General features: G+C 43.0%; 2 protein-coding genes across 2 annotated transcripts in view; one reads left to right on the forward strand and one right to left on the reverse strand.

The window, feature by feature from the left end:
- Positions 1-3,471: 3,471 nt before the first annotated feature.
- Positions 3,472-19,290, forward strand: PPP1R17 (protein phosphatase 1 regulatory subunit 17). Its single transcript, XM_009904760.2, has 5 exons — positions 3,472-3,553; positions 9,277-9,388; positions 11,195-11,347; positions 12,738-12,899; positions 18,639-19,290. Exons 2-5 carry the CDS (start codon positions 9,307-9,309, stop codon positions 18,716-18,718), a joined length of 477 nt encoding a protein of 158 aa, XP_009903062.1. The 5' UTR covers positions 3,472-3,553; positions 9,277-9,306; the 3' UTR covers positions 18,719-19,290.
- PDE1C (phosphodiesterase 1C) overlaps positions 3,764-23,766 on the reverse strand; it is a 299,114-nt gene continuing 279,111 nt past the window's right edge. Inside the window, exon 19 of the mRNA XM_054161024.1 lies at positions 3,764-4,072. Coding sequence (XP_054016999.1) covers positions 4,026-4,072 — 47 coding nt within the window. The 3' untranslated portion in view covers positions 3,764-4,025. The remainder of the gene's footprint in view (positions 4,073-23,766) is intronic.

A 23,766-nucleotide genomic window follows, 5' to 3' on the forward strand; every position in this document is an offset into this window, starting at 1 on the left:
TTCCTCAAAAACCAACTGTCCAAACCCATCAAGCCAGTCTTGTTTCATTTATAACAAGTTATTTGGTCCATCCTGTAGGGGTCCTTATGCCAGAATGAGCATTGCAACAATAATCTGTAAGAAAGAGAGTTTTATTTGGCTTACTCTTCTATAAATCCTGTGTTTTAACTGATTCATGCTGAGCTGGCACTGCCATGCAAAAGGTCTGGTTTTGGTCTTCAAGTTGGACAGATTCTAAGAGAGTTCATGGCAAGCAAAACTCCAGCTGCAAGACAGTCTTTACTAGTTACCATAGTGTTGGAAAGCCAGCTGTGCTTGCATTGCAGACCCAGCTGCAGATTTAATATTAGCCAGCAAGCTTAACACTGAGGGGCACCACATATCATTCAAGAAATCTTTCTCTTAGGCTGCACTGAAAAGTTTCAGTAAGCCGAATCTTTGGTCCTGACAGAAAGAAATGTATCAAAAGGAGAATAAAACTGAAAAGGAGGAGATTGAGACTAGATATGAAAGTTTTTACATTGAGGGTAGTGAAACATTGGCACAGGTTGCCCCATCCCTGAAAACATTCCAGGTCAGGTGTTTTGAGGTTCTGAGTGACTTGCTGTAGCTGCAGATACCCCGGCTCACTGCAGGGGAGTTGGACTAGATGGTCTTCACAGGTCCTTTCCAACCCAAACCATTTCATGATTCTATGAAGGCCAAATTTTCACTATCCTTTGGAAATGCAGAAGTTTGACCCTTGAGTAATAGAGCAAGCCAGAAACAAATATCAAAATCACAACTGCATGGGTAGGTAATGGTTATGTACACATGCATGTGTACATATTAGTATGTGTGTGTGTATATATATAGAGTGAGTTGTGTCTATGTGTTTGGGTAGTTATCTGGTTTCTATTAGATCATTCCCTGGTTTCCCATCTGGGAAAGCTGTTCTGCCTCTTTTCTAAAGCACTAGTGTGGAAACTTTTAGACATGTGCTTATCTTTAATTACATGAGTAGTTCCCCAAGTGCTGATGGGAATACTCACGGACGAGGGAAGAGGTTAAAGTGCATTTATTACAGACTCAGGGCTATTTTCCAGGCTGTGTTTGTGAGCAGGAAGGATTAGAAAGCTGGCAGGAGTCCCAACCCTCTTACAAGCAGGACAACAACTGTAAATGTTTAAAAGATCAGATTTGGGAGTAAATCCTCCATCACACTGGTAATGTAACAGTCCCTCTGGAATGACTGGGATAAACCTGCTGCTGCAGTAAAATGCTTCATGGCACTGTGTGGTGACTGACAAATGTAAGAGGTGACCAGGGTTGGCTGTGTGATCTTGCTGAGTGTGATAGGCCACTCTTTCCATGTGAGTAAATCTATCCTGTAATATTCCCAAAGCATCCCTGGGATCTGCTGACTAGAACAGGAAATGATTTTCACATCCTCAGGGAATTTCTCTAGTGCTATAAATGTCTGACTGATATTTCCAACCAGGACAATGAAAAAGTAAAAAGGTAATCTTCAGCTGAGCCTCAAAGTGTATTTTTGATCTAATTGTTTCATTTCATGAGCCCATTTTTCAGTGATCTGTTTTTTTCCTGTTATTTTCCTAAGTAAGCTATAACTTGTGTTTCTAAGTAAAAGTCATTTCAGTGCAAAAATGGAGGGTGTTTTTTTCTTCTTTAAAATCAATTGCAACAGAGAGGTCTTGAAAATCTTGAAAGTAAAATCAAAGTGATATGGAAATGTGCAGTTCAGAAACTCCCCCCCAGCCCCCCTTTTTTTTTCATGAGCAGTTTGGGGGTTGTGTGGTTTAGAGGAGTTCTGGGTGGGTGTTGGTGGGGTTTTTTGTTTGGGTGGGGGTGTTGTTTTCTTTTTCTTCTCAATTTAGACAACTTCATCTTGCCAAAAAATACTTAGTATACTTTATTCAGGAGCCTGTGCTCCTTTTTCTTTCCTTTTTTTTTTTTTTTTTTTTTTTTTTAGGAGGAATTTCAGCATTTAATGAGCTTGCTTTTTAAGAGTCTCTAAGACACCTAAACATATGCAACTAAACACTCTGTGAGGCAGTGAATATGCTTGTCTCTCCCAGACTCAGATGGAGAAGGAGATGAAGAGGAGAGGCTGAGGGAGCTGGGATTGTTTAGCCTGGAGAAGAGAAGGCTCAGGGGTGACCTCATTGCCCTCTACAACTACCTGAAAGGTGGTTGTAGACAGGAGGGGGTTGGTCTCTTCTCCCAGGCAACCAGCACCAGAACAAGGGGACACAGTCTCAAGCTGTGCCAGGGGAGGTTTAGACTCGAGGTGAGGAAAAAGTTCTTCACTGAGCGAGTCATTCGTCATTGGAATGGGCTGCCCAGGGAGGTGGTGGAGTCGCCGTCCCTGGAGGTGTTCAAGAGGAGATTGGACGTGGCACTTGGTGCCATGGTCTAGTTGTGAGGTCTGTTGGAACAGGTTGGACTTGATGATCATTGGGGTCTCTTCCAACCTTAGTTACTGTGATACTGTGTGAGAAAGTTCACAGGTCTTCCAGGTAATGCCTTTAGCTGGGAATTAACCTCTACTGGTCAGGCCTTCTGTACAGTAACTTACTTAAGGTATGGTATGCACACTGGTGGAATTTTAGTCACTGAGCAGGGTAGGGGGGGGAGAGAGGGAGGGTAAAAACCACAACTGTGAGCAGTCACATTTTTTAAAGATGTTTTAATAAAAGGGCATGGACAAAAGGATTTCTGTTGTAAATGAACACTCAGAGGGGCAGTTCACGATCCCACCACTGAAGAGGGTGTTTCTCCCAGAGCTTTTCCAGCACCAGGAATGTTTGTGTATTTTTCCCTCAGTTGAAATAACAGCTCCATCAAAAGGCATGGGCTAAAATAGGAGAGACTAGTCCCTACTGGCAAACAACTGGCAGCCACAGAAGACTCCCTGCCTGGCCCCATAAATACCATGCTTGTGTAACTAGTTGTGGCCAGATACATACACAAACACTGCAGTCATCGCTGACCCTGAGGGCTGGAGACGGCGTCCATCAGTTTTAGTGAATATGGTGCGCTCCTAGCCACTTGCCCTGCCTCCTTGCTCCACTTTTATCCCCAGCTCTCCCCTGGGTCCCAGACGGCATCAGCCTCGCTCCCTCCCCTTGCCATTTTCTTTGCGCCTCTTGGCTCAGCGGCTGCAGTTCCCGCTCGCCTTGGGGCTCTCTGTGCAGAGCCTCGCATCCTGCCCAGCTCCTCGGAGAGCGGCAGCATCTGCCCCCCCTCAGTCATCCGGCGGGGAAGATGCCTTCGCCTTGAGGCACTGTGATATCTCCCATCCTGTCCCCCTCTCCTTCAGCTTCAGCAGTCGTGGAAGAGGAAGCAGACGCGATTCCAAGCCACTGGTGGGGCAGGAGAGCGGTAATGCTCCGTCTCAGCCTTCTCGGAGGACGCCTGTGCGCGGCGTTGCCATAGCGACGGTTCCGCTGGTCCCTAGATAAGGCAAGAGGGAGCATCCCCCGCAGCCCCAGCACCGAAAGGTCCCGCTCCAGCGAGTCCCGACACCAAACCGCACCCTTCGCACCGCTTTGTGAGTACTTCATCCTCCACACACAGCCCTCCCGCCTGGGTGGGTCTTCCTTTGCTCTTTTTCTTTACCTTTTTTTCTTGTTTCCTCTTCCTTTTCTTCGCCCCCCGCCCCCCCCCCCCCCCCCCCCCCCCCCCCCCCCAATTTTTTTTTCTCAACTCTTCTCCTCTTTCTATTTTTCTCTTCCTTTTTTTATTTCTCCTTGGTTTTGTTTTGTTTTGTTTTTAACTTTTTCTTTTCCTTTCCTTTAGCAGTTACCACCAGCAAGGTAAAACTGTGATTCTGTGACAGAGAAAAGGGAGCTTGGGGAAAACCTTATTGTTCTTTACAATTCCCTGAAAGGAGGTTGTAGTGAGGTGGTAGTTGGTTTCTTCTCCCAAATGACAAGTGGGAGGACAAGAGCAAAGGGCCTCAAGCTGCACCAGGAGAGGTTTAGGTTGGATAGTGGGGAAAATGTTCTTCACCAAAAGGGTGTTCAAGCATTGTAACAGGATGTCCTGGGAAGTGGTGGAGTCATCATACCTGGAGGGATTTAAAAGACATGTAGATGAGGTGCTGAGGGATATGGTTCAGTGGTGATCTGGTAGTGTTGGGTTAATGACTGGACTTGATGATCTTAAAGGTCTTTTCCAACCAAAATAATGGTATGATTTTATTCTATGAACTCACACTTGTCACCTCTGGGATTTCCACTCTGCATGCAGCAGGATGGGGATGGTTCCATGCAGAGAAAACTGGGGTGCAACTGCAGTGAGGCTGGAACACGTAGATGGGGTCATGTGGAGGAGAGTGCTGTAGAGACAACTGCTTCAAATAAGTTTAACTGCTGAGATAGTTCACAAGCTGATAAAAGAAGCCAGCAGGACTTCTTATCCCACTACAATATGCTGGCACATGCAATGGTTATTTTGTACCTCTGCAGTTTTTATTATCTTACTTTTTTCTTTACATCAGTCAAAGTATTTCTTTGGTATTTCTTATGTTTTTCACAAGTTTGTGGGAGGCAGTCAGTCCACAGCCCAAACAGGGGTTTGAACCACTCCCCTCCCCACCACCTCCCAAAAAGCACTCTGCAAGAGGAAACAGCTCCCAGGCAATTCTGTGGGATTTCTGCAACCACACAACTTTGAGTAGCAAAAGGTTTTGGGTGGAGGGAGGCACCTGGGTCAGGTTTCCAAATACCTAAATCATTCCTAAGAAGTTTTAAAAATGCTTTAGGAAAATAAAAATCAGATTAATCTGACAAGAATGCCTGGAGAGAGCAGGCTAGTGTCCAAAGAACTGAAGAAACCCTACACAGTAGCATGTGCTGTCTTTTGTGCTCAGGAAGATGTCACTCCAAGAAAACAACATTAGACATATAGTAGAACTCGTAATTACAAGTTTGGAATGCAAAGTAGGAACATCCAGTCTTTCTACTATCAGGACATCTATTTTCTGCTCTCTCTGCAGCAGATAGGCTGCCTTACTTTAGTTACAACACTTGCCCAGGAAGCAGCTGCAACGGGGGTAGGATAGGACCAGGCTATGGGTGAAGTGCCCAGGCTGCTTGCTGAGTGCAGGTGGGAGGAGCCAAATGCAGGCAGGTGTGGTACTATTCCCTTGGGCCCCTGAGCTGTTTCAGAGGAGCTCTGCATTGAGATGGGGGGGTGCAGGATGACTACTCCCAGATAATAGGATTTTATTCCTTCTTTACATGTTTGTGAATGGTTTAATGAAAATAAGGGGCCTATTTATATTATAAGAGCCTGCAGAAGACATGCAACAGAAGGACAGGTCTGTCTTTAGCTTCCACATTCTGGGAGCCTGGCTCTCCCTCCTTGCTCCTGCACTCATTGCAACCAGGCAGAGAGGGACAAAGCAATTAAAATATAATTTACTGATCAAAACTTTTCAGGGGCCCATCAGGGTGCACATGGTGGGAGAAGAGGCACCAGTCTTAAAGAGCAAACCCTGATGCCTGGGCAGCAAAGCACTGCCCTCGGTATCTGCATGGGGCAGCACACTGTGAGATATTCCCCTTGCTCCCAGTTTGAACTAAGTGCATCAGTGGCAGCAAGGTTAGCTCCTGACTGGTTTGCGTTGGAAGCAGCATTTCAGGGTCACCTAGTCCAAACCCTATGCAGGTTGATCAAAACCCCATCCAATCTGACCTGAAAAATTTCCAGGGACAGGGATTCTACCACATATCTGGGAAACCTGTGACAGAGTTTTACCACCCTCAACATCTTCCTTGTATCCAGTCTAAATGCCCCTCTTTTAGTTTAATACCATCACCACTTGTGCTGTCACAACTCTCCCTGCCCAAAATCCTGTCCCTGTAAATAAGGTCTCCCCAGAGCCTTCTCTTCTTTAGGGTGAACAACCCCAACTCCCCCTGGCTTTCTAAAAGTAAGAAGAACTTTAATAAAAGTCCTCTTATAAAGAAGTAGAGCCAATCCTATTGAATGCTAAATGCTTTTACAAGGAGTAAATGCAAAACTGTGTAAGCAAAGCTAGAGCTTGTCTTAACCTTCAGGGATGTAAGGTGTCCCTATCGGCTCTGTCTTTTCCCAGAAGAGATCCAAGGTGACTCCTTCAGGCATGCAGCTCTGCAGCAGGTGGTACAGCCTGGCTGCATTGTACCAAAGCTTCAGGCTGAATGATTCATATGATTAAATTCATTATAATTCATATGATTTAAAAATAATAATAATAATTCTATATGTGTTTCAGGAAGTGTCTCCTGCTGAGTGTGATTTAGAGCTCCATTGCCACCATTACACACAGGATGAATGTGGAGCATTATGTCAAGAGATATAACAGTGAAATAAAAACCCAAACACCTTAGTCCATCTTGTAGATAGCAAGCATTCCCTGCTATGGTGACTGACAGAGTGCAAACCCTGCTAGCATGAAGGCTGCTGGGAAAAGAGCTTCACTTAACATATGAAAATATGAGAATGTGCTTCCATTTATAAAGGTCTATTAATGACTTCATACACTCTCCATAGTGGCCTTCCTTCCCAGGCAACACTCTACTGGGGAATCTGTTTCTTTAGTGTCAGGAATTGATTTCAGTGGTTTGGGAAAGCACCATTACAATGCTCACATACATCACCTTGCCTTTGACCCAGAGTGCTGCGTGTAACCTATGGCCGCAGGGTGCACCAGCAAGCATAGGTTCACTCATCATGTGCAGTGTATATGCACCCAAGGTATCAAAACTCATGACACATTTTGGTAGTGTTCTCTCTTTAGTCTTTTGTCCCACCATGTAGCCTGGAAGCACGTTTGAAAGCAAGGCAATGCTGGCTGCAGGGCAAACTTCAAAAGGAAAAGCACAAAGAAGGGGTGTCAGAAGCTGGGCTGCCAAACCATATTTTAAAGCACTGAAGATACCACAGGCATAGCCATCTGTGACTATGAAAATGTGAAGCCAGATCTAAGAGATTAATTTTACAATATTAGTTTTCAAAGTATTGCATTAAGAAAAATAATGAAGTTTCTCATAATCCTCATATCCCAACCTCACACTGAGCCTCCTCACACAGCTTAATTTTTACTAGCTCGAATAACTCAATGAAACAACTTACTGAATGCAAACCAAAGTAATTCATATTTTATAGCACATGTCCAGTCAATATAATTTACTACTATTTTTGCATTTAACTTTTACACTCCTTAGCTACTTTTTTCCCTTAATTGCTCTTTAAAAAGGGTCCATAGTATCTGAAATGGCATCAGTTATCTTACTGAAAACTTTCGAAACAGAGTACCCTTCAGAACAGAACATTTCCCCTTAGAGTCATAATATTTAGCCAGCGTGCCCCAAGCAAATCAAACAAAATCAAATGGCACTGAAGTGAAAGAAAAACCTCCTTCAAATAACAAAATGCAGTGTGAGCCTTCATATGGCAAGATAATAAGCTTTTGCTTTAAATAAAATTATGACTGCTTCATTTTAAATTGTAACTAGAGCTTATTTATACAGTGGATAAACTGAGCAAGTTCTCAAAGGTTTCTTTATTCAGGGTCTTCCCAAGTTGAAGATGATGTTTTTCCGTGAAAGCAAATGAAGTCTCCAGGCAGTGTAATCCTTTAGTACAGATGTGAGGCTGGACTGGCACAGCTCTGCAGTGAACAGCTGGAGGTGCAGCCCCTTATCCAGGCCTGACTCAGTAAGGTATTTAAGAATTTGTAAAATGTTACAAACTTCTGCAAATTTTGGCTCCTGAAGGGTCTAAGAGATAAACCCGTATGTTCATTGTGAGTCAGTGTTCCTGTTCTTTATTACTGTCCTCCAGTGTTTCTTCACTTTGAAGTCACTGGTTTTTAGGACTTGTTTTTCCATCCCCTGAAGAATTAGCTCAGTGCAGGATTATGAGTGTGACCTTTCATATTTTGTTTGCAATTATTTATGTGACTGGATCTTCCTTGAGGATTAATTGCTTTTTATATAGATGCAAGTTAAGTCATTGAAATGAGGTGAGCTCCCCTACTGTTCTGTTAACAACCACTGCACTGTACAGAGAAATAATAAAGGTAATTTCTTTACCTCCAGCAAGATAAAAACAAACTCCCACAGTACACTCTCCTATTTGCCTGTATTCCTTGTCACTGTTTTTCTCTGACTGCCTCTTATTTCACCTTTCTCTTTTATTTGCTTTTTCTTCTTCACCCTCCCTCCTTCTACTTTTTTCCTAATTTCTTCTACTATTCATATTATCTCCCAAGGTTTTGGATTTTTTTCTTCCTCATTGTCTTCCTGCTCCCTACAAGGAAGTCAGAATCTACTTTTATTATCTGAGAACAAAGAGCAGAGGTTGTGAGCAAGAGACCGCCACAGTAGTTGATGGCTGAAGGGAGATGCTCAGACAACACCTTCAGGTTGAAGGGTTTCTTTTCTTTTAACATTGCCCTGCCATTCTGACAGGTGTCTGCTAAGCAACCACAGAAATGATCAGCAGTAGAGACATAGTCTAATTTCTTTCTTCCTATGATGGCAGCTGGGGTCACCCCAGAGTGAGCAAGCACAGGATCAAATCTCAGTCTGGGGGAGTGCAAGTAGAAGCCTGGGCTCCCCTTGTGAGTAAAGGGGGAGAAAACAGCCAACCCGGCAACCCAGTGTGACCTACAGAGCACAGGTGCTTAGAGAGCTTTGTGAGACAGGTTCCCATGCTCTTATCAAGGTGACAAATAAGTCTACTTCATGCTGGCTTTGAGGTCTGCAAGCACTGCCCATCTTTCATTGGCAACACTCATGCCTGGGTCTTCAGGAGTATCCAAGCTCTCTCATAAGACTTAACAGCATTTGTAACTAAAGTTAGGTAGTATGATAAACCAAGTATGTTCCTTAGTTTACAGCTGAGAAAATAACTAAGAAGAAAAGCAGATGAAAACATCCCATTTCCTAGCATTTATTTTGTGTATGTGATAGCACTTTCTGTATGATCAAATTTTGTCAGTCTTCTGTAGAGCCAGCAGACCTCCCATGATAGTGTGGGTTGCTTACAGCAAGGTAGGAGGAAAACCAGACCATTGTGTGTATAACCAAGGCTGTTAATACACCTGTCTCTTAGCACACATGAGCAAAATCAGGCCAGCAGGCTGCATGACAGAGAGCAGCTGAAGAAAGATGAGAACTTCTCATGATCTGGCTGGCAAATGAATATCTAACACTGGTATGTCTGGTTTATGATATGATGCTGATTTGTTGTTGTTGTTGTTTATTTGTGTGTGTGTAGTAGCTTCAAAGTGAAGAAAAACCCATTTCAATGATGTCAACAGAATGTGTTCAGCCACTTGATATCCCAGAAGACAGACTGGACAAGCGAGATTCACACTGTAACCATTTAGGTAAGTGTTATTAGATGATGTCATTGCGGTAATTAGAGAGGTGTTGTCTTCACATCATTAGGTCCTGTCCAGTGTCCGTTTTTCCCCTCCAGCAACACAACTGAGCCCACATGAAACCTGATAGAATCCACCTTCTGCTGACACTGATAATGCCAGATGGAAAGGCAGAGAGCATTTTTCCTGCATATAAATATCATCTGAGGCTCTAGAGTTGTTAATTAAAGAGGAGAAAGGAAATAGAGTCATTGCTCTCTCTGGTAGAAAAAGTAGATGTTTCTTCATTTATAACACATTAAGCTGAAAGCTGGGATGTAGCTGAGCCTTCCCTGAACACATTTTCCATATTCAATTTCAGCAGAAGATTTCAAACATCCCCTTTGCCTCCACTGGGGCAGCTTTCTAAGTACTTTTTCTCCATCATCAATCTGTTTCCACTCTTGAACCTATTTCATACATAACTTCTGCACTGAGACTATCAGAGGCATCGTTGTTCCACCACACTCCTAAACAGCAGACTTCATACTTGATAGATGTGGGGTTTTTGCATATTCATGGTCCTTGCCTCTGCTTCAAATGCTATTACTTCATTCTCGCCTTGCAAAACTGTCATGAAGATTTAACAACCCTAGAAACAAAAATCTATCTGCTCGTTGTTACCCTTGTGATGACTATAATGAAACAAACTCAATTTCACTTGCTTGTCATAAAAAGTGCCTCACTGCTGGCAAGCACAATTTCATCAACTTTGTTTATCTGGCCTGCAAGGGAGGTATCCTAGCTCTGCCTCTGCCACATGGCACTGCTAGCCACAGGCACCACTTTTTACAACTGCTGCAATACCAAACAGAGCTGCTCCATAAAACTGCTTATTTAAGTAAGCATAGAAAGAGTCCCATTCTACAGTTGGGAAACTGAGGCAGTGGAAGGATAAATGAGCTCATTAGGACTGTGCAGGAAGCTTGTGAGGGCTAGAAAAAGACCCCACACCTTTCAGGGACTTCACCTGGAGGTCATCCTTCCTGCCTCTACCCACAGCAGCCTCAAATAGTGTGAGAGAGCCTGGAACAAAGTCCTGCTGCACCCAAGTTTGCAGTCAGGGCTTGGGTAGGGGTGTAGGGAGCCCAGCTGAAGCCAAACAAGCAGCTTTTGAAGTAATAAAAGCTCTGGTTTGTGTAATGATACTAATGACAGGTTATATTCAATATCTTCAGGTTGAACCCAGAACTGCAGATCCTTGCAGAAAAACTGTGATGACCATCTGAGTCATCTGAGTCATGGCTTGTTTTAAAGGAAAACAAAAAACTGAGTGTAATATTATGTAAATCAAAAGCACATACCAGCTGCTCAGTGGCTCTGGAAATAAAGCCAGCTCTCAAAAGGAACAATATTCTCTCTGCCTGTAACAAGGCTGACCCCACACACATCAATCCTTCCTTCACAAAAATGCCCTGGTAGCTCTGGAAGACACAGTTCATGCTGGATGAAAAAGGTATGGCTGCAGGACCTCTGAACACAATGGTGCAGCCTTCCTTCTACCACACAGAACACAGCTGCCTGCAGCTCTCTCATGTCTGCAACCTACAACTCAGAAGGACCACCTAAGTCATTAGATTCCCATGTAGTATGGAACAGAAGTCTCATGTGCTGACTTTCAGCTTAAGGAATGTTTCTCCACGGGCTTTTTAATTTACTTGAATGAAAGCAGTATTATTAAAGCTTTTCTTTTCACCATCTGCTTTATTATTTCTGCTGAGTTTCAATTTCTATTTGTCTTTTTTTCTTTTCTTCTTTTTTTACCCCCCACAGAAGATCTTTCGGAGCAGCTGATTAAGAGCTGTGACCTAAAAAAGAAACCAAGAAAAGGTAAAACCATCCCAGCCTCCCAAAACACTGACCAAGAGCAAAAAAAGCCAAGGAGAAAAGATACACCGGCTTGGCACACCCCACCACCTCTAACAGGTGAGCAATACATCTCTTGACTTTGAAGTACCGGGTCCTCTGAGGGTCCTGAACCTGGGCAAAGGCCCAGAGACCCCTTGTTTATTAATGTTCTCTTGGATGTGGGCAAGAATGATGGTTCATGTCATGTGCACCTGAGACAAACAAACAGAGAGGCTGACTTCTCTTAAAGTCATTCCCTGTTACATGAAATGTTTTCTCACAGGGTCTGGGGATACCAAAGTGAGTGGCTGTGTGCTCTGCAAAACACGCTCCCTTGGAGTTCGTGATCTTGCTGTCTTTATGTGATAAAGGATGTGTTATGCTAGCTGCTGAGCCACGCTACATGTACCAATTCTATCTGGTCCAAAATCAAAAAGGATCCAGTTCAGACCCTGCACTTTCTTGTGAAATTGAAGGGGAGGCTGAATGGGGTCAAGGCTGGCAAGAGACCACAGAAGCACACAAGCTGGCTGCAGGTTGCTCCTCTTGGAAATTGTAGGGTTCTTGGGTTTATGGGGACTCTAGCAAAGAGTGGGTGTTTCAGGAAGCCAGAAACCACTGCAGCAACAAAGGGGCTCCTTGTAGAATGCTCCCTGCTGCTATGCATCTACAGAGCTCTGAAGTTCAAGAGCCAAATGCCACCAACCTGGGGATGGAAAGAATGAGAGTGCCACTGAAACCTGATGATCTTCCAAGATCAGCAGTAGAGATAAATATTTGTCACTTCTCTCTGCTAACAAGCACTCCTTGTGCTCTTGGGAGAGAAAGCTCTGTTCTTGTATCAGCTGCATTGAGTTCTTCTTCCCATGTTGCACATGCACAGAGGAGTTTGCCACTAACTACTTGCACAATCCCTTGTGTACCAGTTACGAAGTTAAAAACAAGCAGCTTGGATTTTCCTGTATTTGTAATACAGATACTGAATCTGACTGTTCAGCTTTCACATGCATATATCCCTCAGCAATTCTCTCTTAGATGGTTCACAGGCTGGAGAGCTGCTTTGTGTGCCTGCAGTAGCCATATCATAAAGAAAACATCATTTCACTACTTCAAATAGGCTGTTTCTGTGTGGTAATATTTCTCCCAAGCCAAGATTTGAGCATCCATACAATGAAGCTACTTTGGTAAGATGTTTAAGCTTCTGGAATAGAAGGTTGCACTCATCTTTACCATGAGTTTAGGCCATTGAGTACAACCAGAAGCCAGCTGGCCTGGTTGCATTGCTATCTATAGATTATGGGATATAATTGAGTTGGAGGGAATACAAACCATTGCAAAACATCAAGAGTAGGTGCACCACACAAAGCAGATCATGAGCTCCTGCCGCCTTGGGAAAGTTACACAGGCACAAATCTCTTTGATGTGAACAAGGCTGAAGTGGCAGTCTCTTTTTTTTGCTTGCCTGCAGGCATACTTTCAGATTTTTCTGATAATCTGCTGAAGAGATATGGCATCACAGAGAGGCCACAGAGAGAGAGAGTGAGCCCAGGCTCCCAGATCACTGACATGGAGCAGAAAAAGCCCAGGAGAAAGGATACACCTGCAATACACATCCCACCCTTAATAATAGGTAAGAAACTTGGGTATATGGTGCTCCAGAGGTCTGCCTGGGAGGAGGCTGGAAGGAGGTTGCTCTGTGCAGTGTACTTAGCAAACCCTGCTGAAATGTGCCTATTAGGTCTAACTGTATAACAGCAGTAGTGGCTCATGGAAAGTCTTTTCTATATTCTCTGCCCATGCTCAGGGGACAGAAGAGAAGGGGAGTAAGAAAAGATATTAGGTCACTTGATTATCTCTCTCATGATCCTTCTTTTGTCAGAGGCCAACTACTCCCCTGCTTTTCAGACCTGAGCACATACAAGTTTTTAGGTCACCAGCACTAACATGTTGACACTGCCTCAAACAACTGGAGCAAAGCCATCCTGATTAATCTCCTCTTAACTTCACAGTCCTTGACATGCACTAAGGAAACTACACTGTGATTATCTTCTCATTAACAGAGCTTGTGGCATTATTTCCAGTGCAGCAGCCAATTTGCTTGCTGACCATATGAAGTCAGCCATCCAGCCATATTTTGGTCCTATGACTGTTTGTTGCATTTCTCTTATGGCTCTGTCACAGAAGCCCCTCAATCCATCAACGTTTCTGAAAGAACTGGAAGATGTAAAGCACAGTGCAAATGTTAGCTACTAGTACTAGCTAGGGATGCAGGAGCTAGTGCAAGGCTGTATGCTACAAACCAGCTTTTTCCAGATCAAAGGATGGAGTAAAAACATAAAAGAGGTAATGAACAAATGAATAAAAATGAAAATTAAAAATTATAATAAATAAAAATAAAAAGAAGAGCCCTAGGTACCAGATACTGCCAAAACTAGAAAAAACTCTTCTCTTAGGAACTGATTGTATTAACCAGTTCTGTTGTGGGCTGGCACTACTGAGCAGTGAGAGACACTAAATGAAGAGGTCCTGATACAGACACTTTGGCCTCTGAGGAGCTCAGTACATCAAGCACCTGAGTTTCAGGTACACTTTGAATAGAATTTACTGTACACATAATAATTATAAGGCATGCAAAAGCCTTCACCACCCCATAGAGGCCCTTGTATTTGTAGACATCTTTCTGGGTGAAGCTGAGCCTTTGTAACTGACTTAAACATGTAGAATGCTGCATGTCCTTTGCACTTCTGAGGGTACAGTGAGGAGAATCTGAAAGCAAAGCATGCCTGATAGAAATCAAAGACAAAACATGTGATGGCGAAGCTGAGAGGCTTAACTCTTGTTTGGTTTAAATGTAATTAATACATTATATTTAGTAATGTGGATGGGGGAGAGGGGAAGGAGAAGTGTGAAAAAAATCAAATTGTGTGCATTTGCTCCTGTTAAAATGATAGAAACTAAGGCAGGTTTTAGTTGTATTCAGTTATACCTCCCACCTTCTTTCCTACTGGTGAAGCCACCTTCCCTCACTCAGCAAGGATTCAAAGCGGCCTCCTATAGAATCATTAAGATTGCAAAAGAAAACCTCTAAGATCATATGAGTGCAACTGTCAATCCAACACCACTCTGCCCACTAAACCATGTCCCTAAGTGCCATGTCTATATATTTTTTGCACACCTTTGGGGATGGTGACAGCTCCTTGGGCCCCTGTTCCAATGCTCAATCACTCTTTCAGCAAAGAAATTTTTCCTAACATCCAATCTAAACCTCCCCTGGTGCAACATGAAACCATTTCCTCTCATCCTATCAAGAGGAAGTGGCCTGAAGTTGTATCAGGGGAGATGCTGCCTTTCCCTGCAGATATCTTTTCAGATCACATATTCAAGATCTGTTTTCAAGTGATTGATGTCCTGTGGCAGACTGTGCCTGTATCAGGGGCAAAGTAGCCTATCTGCTTGAATGTCTGCATTTCATTCCCTCCCTGCTCGAAGGATGCATATTTCTTCTTCAAGATAGACACCAACATAGAGCCTTCTGATGGTTGAAATTTTCTGGCTCCATGACTTGTTATGACAAAGTGACTCATTGTGGCTGAGGGCTGGTCCAATATTTACTACTTGTTTACTTTCAGGGTTATCCCATCAGGCAGCAGACAGAGCACAAACAAATTGAGCTCTTGCAGAACTGCTGTGCAAAATAGAACCTGAATTACAGACTTGGAGACCTGAGAAGACCCATTAGGGCTACATGCACTAAATAAATATAGACGGACCTTTCTGTCCCTGTCTCCCTGATACTGATGTTGCTGCAGCAAGCACAGTGCTCTGTGCATCCCTTGTGACCTGTTAATGAGGAATGTCCATGTTTCTAACATTTCCCACTTCCAGATGCCAGTTAAAAAGTAAAAACCAAACTCCACTTAATTGTTTGTAGTAGCAGAGCTTAATTATCTTTGTGAGCAGCTGCCCACACAAATCGATTTGTTGTAAATGTGGATAAAAAATGGCAGCTGTGTAATCACTCTCCATTTTGGCCAGCTGGTTATGAGCACTCTAGGATGGCCCTCCTCCCACATAGGTGGCCAGAGAGACTTTTTGTCACAAGTAAGTCAAACAGCCTGTAGAAAGTGATGAATATCAATGTATCTACTGGACAGCACATGATCCAAGTGAGAAACAGACCAAATGGGAAATAGAGGTACAGAAAAGGAGCTGCTAAATTAGGATCTAAATATTAATCTCTGGACAAATCCATGGTTACTTGTTACCTGCATAATAAGACTAAGGAAATCAGTCCTTAGTCATCTTAAGCAGCTAAGCCTTGGCATTACAAAATTCTCCCCTACAAGTGTCAGCCTTCTAAATGTATTCACCCTTCAAGCTTCTGCTGAAGTGCTGCAAATAACTGTACCATGAGCGTGCAAATGAGCCATGTGGCCAGCCAAAGTGGCAAGCTCCCCTTCAGTCAGCAAACATCTTGTTCTTCAGAAAGTATTAGACCAGAAGGCAAGATATATTCACAGTGTTAATGGTCACTTTTTTCCCCCTTGCACTTGAGAGTAAATGATTTATATCTCATCCAAGGCCTGTACTGAGCTCTGGAACACTCGATTGCCATCCCCACTTAGCAATGTATTCAATGAACTGAAGATTATCTGAGAGCTCTTCAGGCCTGTGGGTTTGAGCACGAATGTAAATACAAGTGTAAACATGGGAACGTGGCTCCTGAAATGTGGTTGCTTAGGGTTTTTTTAATCAGATCAGAGATAACTAGTAAAACCACAGTTTCAAACCTTCAGTCACCCTCATGTCCATGTAAATTAGTTAAGGTAGCTTCTTTAGCGTAACATCACACCCTCAATGGAAAGCTCTGAGCAATGCAGGAGAAGCACAGCAGTTTAGTGTTATGTCTCGCTCCTTCCCTGTGCAATAGATGTGACTGGAGCACCCAGTATTGCTCTCCCATCCCATCCTACACGCAGGAGTTGTCCACAGGCAGTCAAATGGAACTGGTACCATCTTGGTGGTTCTCTGATTTATAAGCCAGGAGGAGTGGGTTAGATCTAGGTGGCACCAGGGAAATGTTTGATTTAAGCCAACTGCTTCTTCTGCCTATGTTTGAGCTTCTTAATAGAGGCTATTATGTCTCTGCAAGCCTTAGAGGTCCTAGTGTATAGCTGAAAACTGCAAGCAGTTGGAAGTTCTGTTGGGAAAACATGACTTTCTTGTATTTCTAATTGCTTTCTTTAGTTCAATCCCTTGGCAGATATTAAAAGAATAACCTACCAATCCTTGAAACAGATCCACAGGATAAGCTACACTTCATAATACACACAGCTGGGAAAACAGAGGCAGGGAGGTAAAGTGATTTACTTGAACAGTAAACAGTGACAGTCTGACTTACAAATATTCCCCAAATCCAACCTCCTGCTCACTCCTTTAAACCCAGAATTTCCAACCTGTATTCAGTAAAACACTCTTTGTCCACAAGTGATCAGTGGTGTCACATCAAAGAAAAGGAAAATCCTATCCCAGTGGCACAGAGATAACTCTAGCTTCGACATCCCATTGGTATCCTCTTTCCACTGCTTTGCATTAAAAGGCTGATTTTAAAGGCATGTAGTTGTCCTTGAAGCTGCCAGTGGTCCACGGTCTAGAAAGTTAATAACCTGCAGCTCTAAGCTACACCTTTCTCTGAGCTCTGAATCCTAAACTCTACTGGAAACCTATGAAGTTCATCAGTCACCAAAGAGATTCATTGATAATGATGCATTGTCTTGTGGGAAGCATCTGGCACGCTACTAAGTGGGTACAGCTGAGAGCTGGGGACCTCTGCTTGGCTGCTGCCTTCCAGCTGTCTCTAGCATCTGCTCTAAAAGGGCTAGTTTATGTGCCGTAACCATGCCATCAGAATTTCATAAACATACTTTTCCTTCATCACTTCATAATTTAAAAGAGTGGACATGAACATAAAGTACAGGGCAGCTTTATTTAGCATACATTCCTGGCCTCTTATTCCTGAGTTTACCCACGGAACAGGTTAGCTTTCATCAAATGATCCATTGTAGCTTCACATTTCAAGCATATTTTACTTAGGTTTCCTCATTCCTTAAATGCTCCATGAAGAAGGACACCAGCAAAACAACCACCCCACCACTCCTCCTTAAAAAACCCACAACCCAGACCCCAAATATTACAGGGGAAAAAAACCTGTCTGCTTTTGCCTAAGTTTCCTATATGAATAGAAGTCTGGCTGGGGAGCATTTACACCTTTCTCTATAAAAGGACGTAATTCTTCACAGTTAGTGATGGTGGTTGCTCAGTTGCTGCTTGAACAAATGAAATCCTTTGTGTTTCAAATTAATATTCATCCATGCCTTCTGGTTTATCTCACGGTCCTGCTGAAACCACACACGAGAACTACATCTAAGCGAAGCAGGAGCTCACTTCAATGAAGGGTAGTATGGGTTAAGATTTTCCTTAATTCATCCCCTCTTGAAAAGACTCAAAAGCTGAAGAAAATCTTCCTGTGTGGTATTGCTCTATTTTCAGTCCTCATCACTGACTGAAAGCCTCCTCTGTGAGAGGGCTTTTGGTGCAGAAAGAAGCAAAACAGGTTGGTTTGACAGAATAACTCAGCTGGTTAGCACAGATTGAGAGCAAACAGTAGGAGACCAAATTAGAGAGAAATTCCATTGGTCTCAACACAAGATAACCCTCATCCTGTTTTCAGACTATGTTAACCTCCACACCAGGGAATGTGGGTATAAAGTGTGACTTACAAGTCACTTGCTTTTTACTGGGAACAGGCAAAAGCAACACAATCTTTTAAAATGGGGATCAAGAACATATTCTACCTATTGCATCATCCTCTCTTCACTCAGTATAGTAACTAATGAAGACAGCAATTACAGGAATTGTGATATCTTGGTATCACATAAAAGCCTCAAGATCCATAAGGAGGACTTACTGGTTTAACTATGAGAAAAAAAGGAAGGGAAAGGGGGAAAGAAAAAAAGAGGAAGAAAGGGTCAAAGAAAAGGAGAAAATGAGAAAGAAGAGGGGAGAGGCAGAGATTTGTGGAAGGTAATCCACAACCTGATTCTGCCTTCAGATTGATCTTAATTCAGTGTCTTTTGGAATTTATTGACACTCTGTCATTTCAGTGGGAATGGCACTTGTCTTGTGGGTGTTCTAACTTTTGCCTCTTTTGGCATCTGCATTTGCAATAGCTAACTAATATTGTCATATAAATATAGAAAACTATGTTATGATCAAGAAATTAGGGCTGAAGAATTCTTCTTATCCTGATATTTTCTACATCAACTTCTTTTTTTTTCTCTCTATTTTTTTTTTCATTCTGTTTTTTAAGGCACTAAGCTGCTTACAGAAGAAAAGCAAACAGTGATTATGGAAGATGAAGAAAAGGATGGAGACACAATCCCCAGTTAAGATCACACAGCAATGTTTTCAATAATGCAGTGTAAATAATTCTGGGTCATTCAAAGTGGCAGCAAAAAGGGAGGAAAAAAAGCCATTCATTTTTATAAATAAGGTTTTCAAGCATGCACTTGAATTCAATTTATCTTCAAGTGCTTATCTCCATCTCATGAAATTTCAGCAAGCATCCTAGGAGATGAAGACAGAAATTCACTTACATATTGGGTTGGAAGGATTCTCTTAGTTTACTAAAAGCAGTTTCCCAGGATTTTTCCCAGGTCAACAAGGAATCCACCCCAAATCGGATCTACTTCTGGGCAGCATGGTGATAAGGGTTAACAGAAAGGACACCACCAATCCACTGTACCTGGCACTAAATACCAGAGCAATTGGTAGCACAGAGCAGTAAAACATCAACTGATTATTCAAGTTGCATTTTTCTCCTGACATTTCACATCATTTCTCCAGCTTTCCTCTGCTGGAGTAACACTGAGCACAGTGGAAATTCTCAAGTGCAAAGCTGATAGAGAAGGTGGGAGAACAGAAACCAACTCTACGAGTCCCTGAAATTCAAAGTCAACACTTCTTCTGCCTCTATCTGCTCATGACATTTGACATCTGAGTTGTCAGCTAGGAGGGGCTGTAAATATTAAAAATCACACTGGGAGAGTAAAACATGAAGAGGAAGAGTGTTACATCAATGGCACATGCACAGTGCAAGGTGGAACAGCACCACACTTCTTTTTACATATAATTCAATCAGAAATTGTTTTCACAGCCAGCTACAGCCTCCAGTATTTGTACAGAGATGAGTACCTGTAGAATATTATACAAAATAGGTAGAACTGGGTAGTTTTGTGCTTACCTTAATAGCTCTGTACACTGGCCAGAGCATTACTGATGGCTGGACCCTTAAGGACCACAACAGAGAGATTAAAGATTATCTAGCCTGGCAGACTGAATTTAGTTATCTTTTTAACACCTTTAGGCAGGCAGCTGAGGAGCACACTAGCTTGGACTTCATTTGCCACAGTGGTTGACCCAGCATCTTTCATGAGAACACAGTCCATTCTCAGATATCCAGCTTCAAGATGTAATCAACAAGCTTATAATAAATAATGGTGTATTCAAAGTGTACAAGAGGCCAGCTGCATTATTAATGGTATGCCTGATATCTAGGAGGTGCACTACTCCTAAAATTCTGTTAATCTATTAGTGAGAAAAGATATTTTAAATATGAATCAATAGTTCATATAATGATGCTAATGTAAGGTGCACAGTAAGGTATGTCACAGAATCACAGAAACCATCCATTTGAAAAAGACCTCAAAGATCAGGCAGTCCAACATTTCACCCACCACTGAGAGACAGTTTTGTGGAGCACATGCAACAGAAACCAGGCCAGAATGGCCTGGAGAAGCGCTGCCAAAGGACTGTGCTCAATGATGCAGAAGAAAAGAAAGAACTCCTGGGGAACCCAAGAAGCTTCCCCATCCTGGGAGCACAGAAAGATTCCTCATTCCTCCCCCACATGTGGGGCACAAGAACCAGCTAGATGGTGCACGAGCAGCAGGCACCAGACTGGAATGGCCCAAAAGAGGCTTTCCAAGGGGCTGTGCTCAGTGCTACAGAGAAAGGCAGAAAAACCCCAGGGACATCTACTAGCCCATCTTGGGGGTAAAAAAGCCTTCCCACAACTGCAGGGCATGAGAAGCCATCTTCCTGGTGCATGAGCAGCAGGCAGTAACCCAGCCAAAAGGGACCAGAGGAGTCCTGACAAGTGTTCATGCTCAGTGCTGCAGAGGAAGGCAGAAAAACCTCAGAGACCAGTGCCAATCTGCCTCAGGGGTTAAAAAATCTTTCCTGACCCCAGCAATAGCAATCAGCTATTCCCTGAGCACAGGAGCAAGACTTCCCACAGGCCCAAGCCCTAGCCCTAGCCTGATATCCACAGGCACCTCCAGGGTTGGTGGTTTTCCTCATCTTCAGCAGCTTTTGTCTTCCTCCCTCAGCCCTTACCAAGTAATTCCATTGGCTCCTCAAGGACCTTCTCTTGGATGCCCTTGGGCTGCTGCTGAGCCAGGTCTGGCAGCAGACACAGAAGGATGCTCCCTTTTATGCTGTCCTGGGTCACTGTCACTGATGTTGTCAGGTGACAACCCTGGGACATGGGGGTGCACAGCCCTGCCCAACATCCACCATTGCTCCAGCCACCACCCCTCTGCCCAGCATCCTTCAGAAGATGTGCACCTTGGGGTGCTGGTCCCAGGGCAGTCCCTGCAAAAACATGATTGTAGTCTAGCTTTACCAGTGTGGGGGGTGAATATTTTCAGTGCACAGCTCAACAAGAGTGATAGTGTGGCATCCTGAAAAGATTCCAATGAACACCAGCAATAGTTTAGGTAGATGCTTAGATGGGAAGGCCCCTGAGAAACACAAAACAAAACAAAAACCACCAACAAAACAAAACAAACCCCAACAACAAAAAAATCACACACAAAAAAAACCCAAAACCAAACAACACAACAAACAAGCAAGAAACAAAACAAACCAAAAACCCCAACAAGATAAGAGCACAATTAAGATGTGACTAACTTCACTGCTCTGACAAGGATTTCTTTCCAAGCCTGGGGAATGCTGACACAGCTTAATATGAAGGGGGGGGAAAAAAAAAAAGAAAAAAATAATAAAAATAAAGAGTACCCTTTAAGCCTAATACTATAAACATAGAGTGCCAAAGAGGACTTACAGTCCTTGTGGCATCTCTGACAGCACAGCAGCCTAATTTACCATCCCAGTATAGATCAACTTGAAGCCCAACCATAAAAATGCCACAACATACATCATTTGATACGGTTCATTTAAAATGGCATATTCATAGCCTGGTAATTCAGTATTTACTGGTTTTCCACCCAGAATCAAGATGAGAGATGGAAAAGTAATTTTTCACTCAATGAATTAAGTAAATAGGAGTTTTTTGCAGTGTTCCTGGAAAGCAGTACAATTAATTGTTTCTCAGCAGCTTTCACTGCCTCGTTGTACTCAGTGAAAGGGTTAAGCATTACTTTGTTTGGGAATTAGCCATGATTTGTTTTCAAATCATATAAACACTGCCTTTGCCCCCCAAACACAGCCTTTAGGTGCCGCAGAATCATGTGTGGGCTGTACAATGGCATGAATGTGGTCTATCTGGTTTATTTACTGTCATCCACCATCTGAACTCTCCCTTTAAGGGAGTGGGTTTGGGGATGATGCAGACAAAAGCTCATTAAAATAAGAATTAGAAGTAAAAGGAAGATGGAACCAGTCTTTTTTCAGTAGTGCCCAGTGACAGGACAACAGGTAGCAGGCACAAACTTCAACATAAGAAGTTCCATCTAAACATGAGAAAGAACTTCTTCAATTTAAGGGTGATAGAACACTGGAGCAGGCTGTCCAGAGATCTGGTAGACTCTCCATCTCTGGAGTCATTCAAAACATGCCTGGGCGTGTTCCTGTGTGACCTTCTCTAGGTGACCCTGCCTTGGCAGGGGGGTTGGACTCGATAATCTCCAGAGGTCCCTTCCAACCCCACTGTTCTGTGATTCTGTGGTTTAAGACCAGGCAATGTGAAAACTGCTCAAATTGCTCTGCTAGGCAAATGCCTGGAGTTGGTGTGTTTGGGCAGTCAGCAAATAAAAGACTGACTGCAGTCAGGAAGTTGTTAATGGATAATATTTTTCAAGTGAATTCTCAATCAACCTCTACCTAGAAACTGAGGGACAAGTTCCCATTTGCAATTGACTTGGGAAAAGGGGATTTAATAGCCTTGTGCTTTAGCCACTTTCAAGCAAGGACTGCAGAAAGCCCATCACCCATCTGACAGGGGTGTAATGAGCACTTTTGTAGTGCTAAGCATGAGGTCCATAAGTTAAGTGCTTTGGCCAGCTAAACCACAGCAGAAACAAATTCAAAGCAACATTCATAATGCTATTGCCAGCTCACACTAGATTCACAGATAAAGCAACATTTTCATGCATGGATTTTAACAAGAATTACACTGAAATTTTGTCCCACTCAAGTTCTGTCTTACTGTTTAATAAACTGGCAATTGTATAATGCTTTGGCCACTTAAATTAATGGGCATGTTTAGATATCATAACAGACATCTTCCTTCATGCCATTCCTACCTTTTGAGATTACATTTTGTGCATATGACCTCACAGTGCTCTTGTAAGCAGAGAGACTGCCCAGCAATTGCATCTGCAAGTGAAAATCAAGAGTGCACATCAGCAGAGCATGTTAGAAGTTTTGGCTTCTCACTTCCATTTAGATAAGTTTATAAACACAGATTACTCTCTTTCTACCATGGGCCTCTTAGAATGAGGTGGTACAAACAGAAACACCAGTGCTGTGGCAAGAAAATTCTACAAATACAAAGAGTGAACATTAAAAGTCAGTTTCTGCTCCATGATACTGGCTCCTGGCCCTGTGACTATAGCTCAGGATCCACTTAGCAATTCTTTGAGAGATCAGGAGAAAAGTCTGGGGAAAAGGAAACATCCAAAAGAGTACTGAGGGATCAGCCACAAGGACTCAACACTGGCTTGAGAAACAGAAGTGAACAAACCTCAGCAAGGAGGAGAAAGAAGGTGGGAAAATGGACAATGCAGAACCAGATTTGCTTTATGAACCCAACTGTTTACCTCATGGCCTAAAGCATTGGAAAAGCCCATTTAAGCTGCTGAGTCACAATTCCCCTTCCCTCCTCCTTCTTTGTTGTCCCTTCCCTCTTCCATTTCTACTCTGGTTGATGCAATTACCCTCAAGGACATTGGAGCCAATCTTCCTTTCCAGTCCCTGTTTGAGTAGACATAGAATTATACAAAATACAAGGAATGAATACTGAAGAGTCTTCTTATGCCTCACTCCCTGGGGATTTTAACATTAAGTTTTGTTTTTGGTGTGGTTTGTTTTTTTTTTTTAATTCAGACTAGTCCTTTTCTAAATAAAATACATATTAATCCCTCTCAAACACAGAAAAAGTTTGAGTGCATTCCAAAGCCACACCACCCTCAAAT

This window comes from Dryobates pubescens, chromosome 4 (genome assembly GCF_014839835.1).
Source record: "Dryobates pubescens isolate bDryPub1 chromosome 4, bDryPub1.pri, whole genome shotgun sequence".
In the NCBI taxonomy this organism is placed as follows: domain Eukaryota; kingdom Metazoa; phylum Chordata; class Aves; order Piciformes; family Picidae; genus Dryobates; species Dryobates pubescens.

Coding starts and splice junctions, on each gene's coding strand:
- PPP1R17 (XM_009904760.2), top strand. CDS start 9,307: ATGATGTCAACAGAATGTGTTCAGCCACTTGATATCCCAGAAGACAGA. Junction 11,348..12,737: donor CACCCCACCACCTCTAACAG/GTGAGCAATACA, acceptor GCTTGCCTGCAG/GCATACTTTCAGATTTTTCT. Junction 12,900..18,638: donor CATCCCACCCTTAATAATAG/GTAAGAAACTTG, acceptor CTGTTTTTTAAG/GCACTAAGCTGCTTACAGAA.